We start from the raw sequence: 11,119 nt of genomic DNA, 5'->3' as shown, positions 1-11,119 counted from the left end.
TGCTAGAGGATCTAAAACTAAAACATTAAAGGCATCCTAGCCTTTGTGGTGTCTGTGGAACACTTTGGCACCACAATCAATGCTGAAGACTCCTTTTTGTTATTTGAAAATGCATAAAATGTTAACTTAGCAACAGATGTGGCATTAAAATGTCGTTTGCTCTTCAGTGTCAGCAACGAGACACAGCGCTTAAACATTTTATAGCTAACTGCAACATATTTAACCTCTTTAGCTGCAACATGCTGATTTTTCCCATACCTGTGATGCGTGACATTTTGTTGGAGAAGTAGCACTGCTCCAGATCCTCAAAATGAGCAGTCAGCCTCTTTCTTCTAGATGCCAGGGTGCTGTTATACCAAGTCTGTCGCTTCACCTAAACACATCAGTCCAGCAGTTAGAGCTAAGAGGAAACGTGGACGTAAAAAAAGACCCTGGCACAACTTCCACTCACAGCTCAGTACTAATTAACAGAATGAGTGTGTGCTACATACCGGAGTTGTTCCACCAAATCCTGGCGTTTGGTTGTAATCTGGAGGTTCAATGATACTGCTATATAGGAAAAAAAAAAAAAAACAAGGTTATAAAACAGATACAAAAAAGTCAATTTCATGATTATACCAAGAGATTTTTAGTTATGATAAAACCAACATTTTATTGTAAAATAATTGCATTTTCTGTACGTATATTATCAGAATCCATATATCCGCAGTACCTAGGGGCCGGAGAAGGAGCCTCAACATTAGGCACTGTGCACTCTGCCTCCATCGTCGGGGAGGAAATCCCACTTACATCCTAAATAAACAGAACAATAATTATTTATCTCATGAGAGGGGTGTTTCTGAAAAACAATAAGGATGATTGTTGATTGTAGAGAAGCTCTGTTTATTTACCTCAACACGCTTAATGTCTTCTTCTAGGAAGTTTAGCTCTTTCTGTAGCTGATCTAGTTGCTGTTGATGAAACCGAAAACACAAAACTATTTGGACTTTTTATATTTCGTGACATCTTTTTTTTTTTTCTTCTGTTGGTAGTCACTTAAGCTTTAAAATATGTGTATATTTTACAGAGCAGTCATACCTCTCTCTTGTTTCTTCTTGCTTCCTTAAGGAACTCCATGAGGATCTGCCTCTGAGCTGCTTGGGATTCCTAAAGCAGGTAAAGACATAAAGCACAATCAAGTAAAAGCAGAAACGCATCAGTTGATGCATAAACAAATTTTGACCTTTTCTTGTCAGAGTGACAAATGGTGTGGTTATATGGAATAGAAAGTTAGATTAATATTTATAGCAAAGCAAATATTTTGAAAAAGTTCAAACTAGACATCACATGGTTTGTCATTGGCTGAGAAAATTATTTTTTACATTTGTGGATGGTTTTTAAGTGTGAAACTAATTGTATTCTTAAGTGGTTTGTTTTTGTTAAAATTTGAATTAATAAGCAAAAAAGGACAACAAAAAACAAACTTAGTGACATATTAGGCATTAATGTTATATTTAACATTTCTTGGTGGTTTTAAGTGCCTTGTAATTTCAAACTATCCCATCGGAGCTTCATTGTGTTGCACAGCTATTTGTCTGAAGTGATTGTGGTGACATAGTTTGCGCTCAACGTGTTCCTTTGAAGCCAAACATCTCCATGTTCACTTCATGTGAGGGACATCTATCCAGCCACATTGTGACGAGTTCAGATTCAGGCTTGCAACAACAAAAATCAACTACAGTGTTTTCACGGAAATGACTCTTTGTAAGAAGATCCTCCCACACAAGCAATGTTTTTCAGACTCTAATTTTAAACACCGTATGTTCATATTGGAAGAAGAAAAGCCCACTTCAAAAAAACAACAGTAACAATCCCAACCATGATGTCAGTGTTTGGGGTTTGAAAACATCAATTAGAGGTTATCATCACAAGGTTAAATTATAATTCTTATGATCATCTAAACAAAATCCCAGTAATGATAGAAAACCTACTTGCACAACACAGTTTGTGTAAATCAAACTTACTGATTGTGAGACAGTGATGATGTGACCAAATATAAATCAACAGGATGCACTGCAACTCCTCCTTCCCCTTTTTTCCCCTCACACAGATTGAGGAAAAAAAAAGAAAAAAAAAAAAAAACAGAGGAAAGGGGATGTAAAAGAGCTTTCGACCAAGGTTTAGTGGCACTACCAAGAATCAACCTCTGACCTTTTGATAAAACCGCCATGTTGAACATTACCCAGTAAAGAACTTGCATGATTGAAAAACACACCCGAATTAAATTAATGCTTTTTTAACAGGCTTCTGTGCAACTTTATGACACACTGAGAAATGATTTGAATCAGCTGGATTGGAGCTAGGACAGAAGACACCCTGGTTTAGACAAAGCAAACAAACAAACACTTCTCTGCAGGTTTTATGTTTCTCAATAAAACTGAACATCCATTATGACACCATTATACACCATTATACAGCTGTACCTATAAAGAACCACTCTTGGATTAATTTAGATATTTTTAAGACTCGCATATACCTTGTACTTAATATTTCTAGGAGCAATCAACAGAAATTCTCCTGCTGCGACCTTATAGCTACACCTTATAACCCACTGATTTGTTTATGTATTCAGAAAGTCCTCCTCTTCAAAGACTTTACTTACTGCCTCCAGCTGCTTCTTCTTCTGAACCAAAAGCTCCAACATCAAATTGACATTTGCGAGGTCCAAGTTTTCTTGATCGGGACTCAGAATATCCTGGAAGACCTGCCACCGTGGCCAGTTCTGAGGACCAGAGGCGACGATCGGAAAGGAGAAAAGCGATATTTCAGAGGCGGTGAGAATTAAACTAACAAAAATAAAGACATCATACTCATACTCACAGGATGATCTAACTTTAGTCTTTTTTCCTCAGACCTTTGTTTCTGTTTAAGGATCAGTTCATTTACTGGAAAACATGGGATAAAATGATGGAAGGAAAGGGGGTAAGAAGAGAAGAAATCAACTGTAAGAGTATTGAAAAAGAAAAAGTCATGATGTGAATTATCAATAATGCAAAGCAGGGCTGATCAGTCGATGTAACATACTTTATCTAGTTTGGTTACCATTTCTTTTTAAGTTTTAGTATGAAGATGGCTTTATAAACAAAATGATAATTGAACAATTGCATAGACTCACCCTATTCTGCTTAAATTTTAAAACCGCAATACAAATACACATTGAAACTTACAGCTTTTGCTGAAAATGGCAACTCAAAATACCTACCAAGAAAGTTAGGGTACAGCTGATCCACATTATCAACAATATAGTTACACTTGGGACATCTGTTGCTGTCTTCCAAGCTCTGACGAATACATTTGAAACTGCAGACAAGAGAAAGAACAAACAATTAATCAAAACAAAACCAAACAAAAAAAAACATTGATCTGCCAGGTAGGGATGTAGTACATTATAAATGTTGCTGAGTACCAAAACCGTCAACAAATTTAAAGATAATATCCAGGGTTATATGTTTTTTTTTTTTCCACTAAGGAAACGAAACAGGCAATGAAAACACAGATGAGGAACACAGTAACACTCCCTCCAATTGTACTTTAAAGGCATAACATTTCAAAAAAATTGCACCAAGTAAAATAAATTGCCCGTTCTGTTTTACGTACATCTGGGTTGATGACATCATAAAAGGCACAAAGAATCAAGAGGATCAGCTGGTAAAGTTGGTAAACATTATGGTAAATGAGTGAATTTGACAGATTTAAAAACAGATTCTGAAACGACTGAGTTTCATTTGTGTTGCAAGGACTTTGACCTTAAATGAGTGAATCATAAGTTTGACTCGTGTGATCCCAAAACCATAATGCATGCTGCTGTCGATAGCTGGATCATACTGTGGCATAACAGTGACCCTTTTTGAATGCATCCCTCTTGGGAGTAAATTTATATTCCTGATAGATTTCTTTTCAATCTGGCTGTTTCCAGTCTATATTTACCACTCAGAAATGTGAACTTATCCTCCTTTAGCTATCCCTGAACAAGTCCTAACTGCTCACAAGTGTGACTTAAAACGTTTTCCTTCTGGTGCTGACTGGATCAACAGTGACGGTACAGGCTATTCTGCAGATGCCTGCATGATGGGGCTAACAGGTAGCACTGAGCTCATTATATGTCTGCCTCATTGATGGTCTTTTTTTTGTTGATAGAAATACAAGATGATGCAGCAGTCCAGCAGCAAGCATTGTTGAGATGCTTTGAGCAGACCATATGGTTTTTCTAACAGCTTGGCTCAGAAGTGATGGCTGAAGATCTTTGGTAAAAAAAAAAACTTGATATTCCAGCCTGGATCTTTTTCTCAAACAGCTTCTATGAGTTTGACTGCAGCCAAATTTTCCTAAAACCCGCACCGTGCTCTCACATACACGCTAAAGTGTAAAACCGCAGTTGTTACAATAAAATCGTGGACAGAAAAAACTTTTTGGATACAACATTTGGTAGGTTAATGCATTTCAAGCGCCACGAATTTTCATTGTGCACGCCTAGAATACATTTGACCACTTGGATGGACTTTCACACCTTGACTGGATTTTAGTGAAAATGTTGCCAATGATAATCAATGTGGTCAATGCAATATTTCAGATTTCCCAACTGAAATATTGCATTGACCACAATGCAATATTGTCAATGCTTCTGCGCTAGCTGGAAAGAATACTAATAAACATCTTTAAAGGGATTAGTTGATTAAAAACATGCAACAACAACAAAAAAATCCCTCTATGGACTGAATGCATAAGGGGGAAAAACTACCACCAAATGGGAGCCATCAATTTATCTGCCTAAGTATTAAGTCTTTGGATGCACTGTGAGTTTAATAAAAATTATATAAACGATAGAGACATACTCTAATACACAGACAGGGATAATCTTGCAATGCCTTCATTTATTCTGGGTCAATTTTAGATCATTTTTAAAATGTTTGGAGAGTAGCTGAAAACCTTCCGACCTCAAATCAAACTTTAACACTTACCAAAAACTGTGTCCACACTTTGTCATGTGAGCCTCCTCTATCATTTCGAAGCAAATTGGACTGAAAAGAAAAAAAGAAAAACGGAGAAAAGTTCTATCAAAATTCAGATGTCAGACTTACTTTGGATGGCAGTCCCACACAGAAGCTTCATGCTAACTTTGAGATAAAAACTAACCACACAAAGTCGTTGCTTTTATCTTCGTATGAGTTCAAGAGGCCGTTGTATAGAGGTGCTTGATGGAGGGACTTCTTTCTGCTGCCTGAGGACGCTGAAGGTCTGCTTGTTAGGGAAGCGAAGCTGCCTGCCTCGTTTGTTGCAGCCAGAGTCCGGGAGGGCACAACATTCCCAGCAGCGGGCCCATTGCTCGTAACGGCATTGCTTCCACTGCCTCCAGTGCTGCTGCTGCTGCTACTACTGCTGCTGCTGGTGCTGGTGCCAGGCACTGAACTTGCCCCACCACCACCGCTCTGCTGCGGTCGGCTGCCAGACATACTGCGAGGCCGTTTAAAGGATAAAAATCAAACGCTCCACCAAAATGCTCTGCGCTGCCGTTCAAAGCATCCGGACAGCGCTCCTTTTCGGCTGCTTTGGTAGGTCTGCAAGCTAGCTGACTTGCTTCTGTGCTAGCATCCTGGGAAAAAGCAAACAGTGGCCAAACATGAAGCGCGTTTAATTCTTCTCCGCCGTTGTCTGGCTCCCGCTTTTCATTGACGACGTCTCACACAGTCACTGGTTCATAAAAAAACAAAAACACACCAATACTGGGACGGACATTAAAATAAGCTCAACTGCGTTGTCCAGGAGATTACCCGGCTAGCTACTGTTAGCTGCACAAAGTGATCTCTTGAGTATTTTCGACTTACCTAGATGGCTGTTGTGCGTCTAAGTTTTTCACTACCGCCCCCTGGTGGCCAGGAAGTCTGCACTAAGTTTTCTCTCTGTACAGTGGTTCTCCGTGTATTGCCACACTGACTTACATTATAAAATAATAACCAAACAATTTTCAATTTGGTGCGAGATTTTCTTTTTTCAGAAAAATAAAATAATTACCTCTTTATGTTTGCCTGAGGATCTTATTAACCTATATATTCCAAGGTGAAGTGGATTTTGCTCAGGCTTGATGGGGTGAAGTGGCACATATTGGTTCTCCTGCATCAAACCTATGTAGATAAATAACATGGGGCGAATAAGAGGACAAACTCATATAAAGCCAGTTTTTCAGCTGATTTCCTACCAGTGAACAGGGTTAAGTTGGGTTTGATTCTCAGATTTTCTAATGCCAAGAAATTAATGAAAAAACGATTTGCTCTTGCTGATCTTCATTATCGTTGCTGCTCTTTTCCGAGTAATTCTTTTGAAAAAAATCTTTATGATTACTATTATCACTGATACTCAACTGTATTAATCCCAGGCTAAAATAAATCAAATATAAGCTCGATTTTTTTTAGCCTGGGCATTGCTTCCACTGCTGCTGCTGCGTTGTCTCTAAAGATTCAGTCCTGTTTGCAAGTTTCATACTTTTTGTGTTGTCCTTCGCTGTTGTTTTTGTGTGCATTTTCACTTTGAAGATAAAAGTTCAGCAAATCTCAAATTGAGTTTTAAACAATGTCCACTCTGTGTAGAATTATGCAGGTGAGCTCTGAGCAATATGATAAAAAATATCTCAACTGAATTCCTAAACAGGGATACTGAAATATAATCCCAACAAATTAAGAATAAGCTTCAAATCAGATACCAGATACCAGCTTCATCATAAGCAGCAACATTTGGATGCTAATAGGAAACAATAAATTTGTGCAAATGATAACTTTTTTTTTTTTTGCCTTGAGGCAACCCTCCGCTGATGCTGCCCTGAGCACAATGCCATACAGACCATATGAAAAACAGCGTTGGAATGTAGATAGGGACTTGTTGAGATCAGTATGCAACACTTATTTTTACATTTTATTCTTTGTTGTTTTTATGGTTTATTATTTAAAAAAGTAAAAGAAACCTTAACAACAATGTAATGAAGCCAAGCCAAACTAATGGCAAAATTTGAATAGGTCTAATGATTCTCTACAGATTGATCATATTTGTTAAAAATTTGTCATAAAGTCAACCAGTCATCTAAAGAATATGACAATCTTCCAGCATACGGATATGCATGGAATCATCTAATCTCTAACTACTCACGAAACAGTCTGAAGAAATAATATTTATACTGTATTTCTAATCATCCAGGTTAAATGTTTATTTTCTAATCCAGAATGGCATATTTTTTTCTTTTTTTTTTTTACTCCTGTGAGATAAAGCACAAGCTGGTAGGTCTCCTTCACAAAGTCCAGTGAGTTGTGTGCCAAGACACACAGGGTCGTGTCTTTCAGGCATCCACCTGCAGCTCTGCAAATAAAACCTTAGAAGCGTGCAGTTTATCCCGCCCGCTTACTTGTTTTTCCATCATTACCTCCACTTGGACAAACAAGGGGGTACTCCACGACGGCCTGCGCGGCCTGGATTTTCCCATGTTTTTGTTTGTGGAAGAAGTTTATATGTATCAATATGGAGCTCAGTTGGGACATAAAATAAAAAAAAAATTTTCAATAACAGGGAAAAAGCAAAGTGATTTTGCTGAAAAGGACCACCGTGCAAGATATTTTTCCTGATGCTTCTTTTTTTAAAAAAATTCAAAGACAAGTCTTAGGAAGCAGGAAAAAACATAAAAAAAAGTGAAGTCTAAGTTCCATATAAATTCAGGCTTGTACAGCAAGTGTTCCTTGTTATTTGTATCCCCTGAATGCCCCACACATTCAGGAAACTGCCTCTGATTCCCTTTAGCGTAACACCTGCAGCTCTATATGTATGCCGCATTGCATTTGTCCACTCCCTCCCTTTTATTTAATAGTTATCGTAACTGAAAAGACTACCCTCTTGTACAATTTTTTTTCTTCTAATTTCTCCCCCTCCTCATTTGCCCTGCACATCAGCCTGGATTTTCTCCCACTGGGTCCCCCCTCTTTTGTGTGAGAAACCAGGTTGCGTTTGTGTGTGTATGTGCGTGTGTGTGTGTGTGCGTGTGTGTGTGTGTGCGTGTGTGTGTGTGTGTGTGTGTGTGTGCGTGTTTGATGAATTTGTGTGGCGATGTGAATAGGGTGGAGCTGGAGGGTCAGCGGTCTTGGTGAGCTGGATATTACAGAGGTAAGAGAGAAATGTGTGTGTGCGTCTGTGTGTGTACGTGAAAAGGAAAGTGAGGGAAAAGGGGGAAGACAGAGAACAGGCCTCGGGGTTGTTGAGGTCATACGGACAAGCTGAGATGAAGGATAATCTGCGGAGGTCCCTTACAGTGGGTGGTGGGGCCCCATTGGAGTTCACCTATTCAGACTCTGCACCCCCTTCTATATCTCTCCTTCTTTTTCTCTTCTAAACTTTCACCTTCAGCCCCCTATTTTTTATTTTTTATTTTTTTGTCACCATCTCTTATTTATCCGCCACCCGGCACAGTTGCAGCTGGATTTCAAAGCTACGTTTAGCAGACAGATCCCTCCGTCAGGCAGGCTGGAATTGAGGAATTCCTGCCTCCCAGTCTTTAGGAACTGTTTTGCCCCTTCAGGGGCCCCTGCCATAACTGCCAGCGGCCTCCTCCTCCATCTCCATCTCCAACCAGGGGCCTGTTTGCAAATTGAGCCTGACAAAAAAAAAAAGAAGAAGCAGGGTCTGTGGGGGGAGAAAGAAGTGGCAACATTACAGAGGGTGTACAACAACAACCACCTACACTCTAGGAGCCGTGTTTTTGTCATTTAGCTATCACTAGATAGAAGAAGGATAGAATAAAAAGTGAGTGTTGGATCACCAGATGAACTTATTCACATGACCACAGGAGGAATTTGTAAACAAATAGGACTCACGTGTGGGAGTTTTAAAATAAAATCCAAAGCACAAAAATCTTTTGTGATTTATCATACTGGAGCCAGCTGACAAAATGTAATTTATCTATTCAAAACTAGTCAAATTCATTAGTTAAAGCATTCAGCTATGCAAATGTGTTTGACTTAGCAAGGTGTCAGTCCAGAAGAATGAGTTAAATGGGCTACCAAAGAATATGTTAAAAAAGAATAACCCGTAATCTGGTTGACTAAGAAAGTAATAGCTGCTTTGCCATTTTGTGCCTTTGTTTTGTGGTTGATTTTCTGCACTATGTTTTTGGTGCAAAGTGGTGCTGTTTGTAACTTGATGTTTATGTCAACATTTTATTAATTCGCACCCCTCAGGGGAATGTTTTGTACCCACTTGTACAACCAACAACTTAAAGTATTTTTCTATATTTAAGTTTAAGTAAATATGGAAATCTAGAAAGGGAATGTGGCTATTTAACATTCGCATACCAGGAAGAGATTATTTAGGTTTCATCAAGGATCATAATCCATTTATAAGAGTCAAAATAAATTGCCAAAATAAATGTCACTGGTGTATACAACAGCATTCTAGGTAATCTAAAATTGAATTATTGAGACTCAAGGATATGTCTTATTATCTATCTCCATGATTCATTTAGACATTTATAATGAAAAGTCAAATGTGCCATAATTTAAGTATGTTCAAAATTGGTGTATTTCTGTTCAAAAACACAAACTTCAGCCCCAGTCAGGATTTAAACTCAGAACCCCAGACCTTGTTGACGATTTAACAGCTAACAACTGTGTGCTAACAGAGTTAACAACTGTTCCCTGAATGTTTGTGTATTTAAAATTATACACCAAAAACACATAAAGATACCAGCCTCAAAATGTCCAATGAAAATTCTAATTACAAACAATTAAACTTAATATTTACCTATTTGCATCTAATACATGATTAATTCTTTGGTTGTAGTACGAATGTCAGCTAGCACTAGTTAGCGTGAAACAACAGTAAACAATCAACTAAGGTAGTTGATTGTTTACTACCTTAGGGCTAAAGAAATTTTTCCTGTAGTATTAACTAAACTCACTAACACAACAGACGTCATGAACACTGATATAATAGCATCAGTGTTCATGACATTGTTATATCATGGTCTGTTAATTGTATTACTCAAAATGGAGCTATGTGAAAAATAAGGAACCTTCCAGTTTCTTCTTCCAGTTTCTTCTCTTAGGTCACAACGTTCCCCCTCAGTGTTTGGTTAAAACTGCCTAACTTCTGTCCCAACAATGTAAACTCAGAAATAAATCCAGCAGTCACTATTGGGTAAGTACACCTGTCTTTTGAGTTAGCATGCTGGAACTAGCAAGTTTATCTGTTTGCATCAGTCAAAAGTACTGATAAATTGCAAACTGTCTGTCAGATGTTTTCCTCCTTAGTTCATAGTTTTCTTCAAATATGAAAAAAGCCAAAGATCAAAGGCTGCCATTTCATTCTTTTGTGAAACCCCATTAAACATCTAACATGGACAGACTCCATGTCATGTTACCGTTATATCATTTTAGTTGATAGTTTCAGTGAATTTTATTTTACTGTTAAAGCCGTTTATTCCTCCACCTCACCCTATTGCTACCATTCTCCGCTCAGCTGTTTTTTTTTTTTTCATCCTGGATCGTCCAAGAAAAAAAAAGGTCTGCTTAACTGGGGTAGCATATTTTGGAAGAAAGCTTTTCATGTGCAGGACAGATGTTGTGTCTGCCTGAGTTGTACCGCCACGGAGAGGCAAAGCAGGAGAGAGGGAGAGAGTTAGATTAAGAGAACAGACAAACAGAAAGAAAAGACAAAAGGTAGAAGAGGGCTTTGGGTGAAAGAAAATTGCAAGCCCCCTTCCATCTCTACTTGAGCCACCTCCAACAACATTCATCCATTACATGCTGACAGCGGAGCCTCGGATTACTCCTTCTTAAATACCTTCTTAAACACATTTTAAGAAGGTATTTTTCATTCCTTTCGAAGGTGTGTGACTTTATAAAACTAAGACCAATCACATGAAACCTTTTGGGAACCCTAGAAGGTTTTGATCAAACAGCGGAACAGAATGCCAAGTATTTCAACCAGCTGCACCTCGACTAACAGCAACAGGAGAACGATGCGCACAGAAATAGAGTGATGCAAACAGGATGATGTTCTTACACAATTAAATATCACAGACCTAAGAGCCAGGTTTTTTGGATTCAAATCC

General features: G+C 38.3%; 1 protein-coding gene across 1 annotated transcript in view; it reads right to left on the bottom strand.

Annotated features, from left to right (window-relative positions):
- cop1 (COP1 E3 ubiquitin ligase) overlaps positions 1-5,874 on the bottom strand; it is a 17,002-nt gene extending 11,128 nt beyond the window's left edge. Inside the window, exons 1-10 of the mRNA XM_015056294.1 lie at positions 5,173-5,874; positions 4,998-5,057; positions 3,242-3,339; positions 2,860-2,924; positions 2,642-2,761; positions 1,078-1,146; positions 891-950; positions 713-792; positions 492-549; positions 259-373 (exon numbers count right to left, since the gene is read on the bottom strand). Coding sequence (XP_014911780.1) covers positions 259-373; positions 492-549; positions 713-792; positions 891-950; positions 1,078-1,146; positions 2,642-2,761; positions 2,860-2,924; positions 3,242-3,339; positions 4,998-5,057; positions 5,173-5,489 — 1,042 coding nt within the window. The 5' untranslated portion in view covers positions 5,490-5,874. The remainder of the gene's footprint in view (positions 1-258; positions 374-491; positions 550-712; positions 793-890; positions 951-1,077; positions 1,147-2,641; positions 2,762-2,859; positions 2,925-3,241; positions 3,340-4,997; positions 5,058-5,172) is intronic.
- Positions 5,875-11,119: the final 5,245 nt, after the last annotated feature.

Source organism: Poecilia latipinna, unplaced genomic scaffold (assembly GCF_001443285.1).
Source record: "Poecilia latipinna isolate Pla-1442-1.1 unplaced genomic scaffold, P_latipinna-1.0 Scaffold1372, whole genome shotgun sequence".
NCBI lineage: Eukaryota > Metazoa > Chordata > Actinopteri > Cyprinodontiformes > Poeciliidae > Poecilia > Poecilia latipinna.
This window is presented reverse-complemented; position numbering and strand designations above follow the sequence as displayed.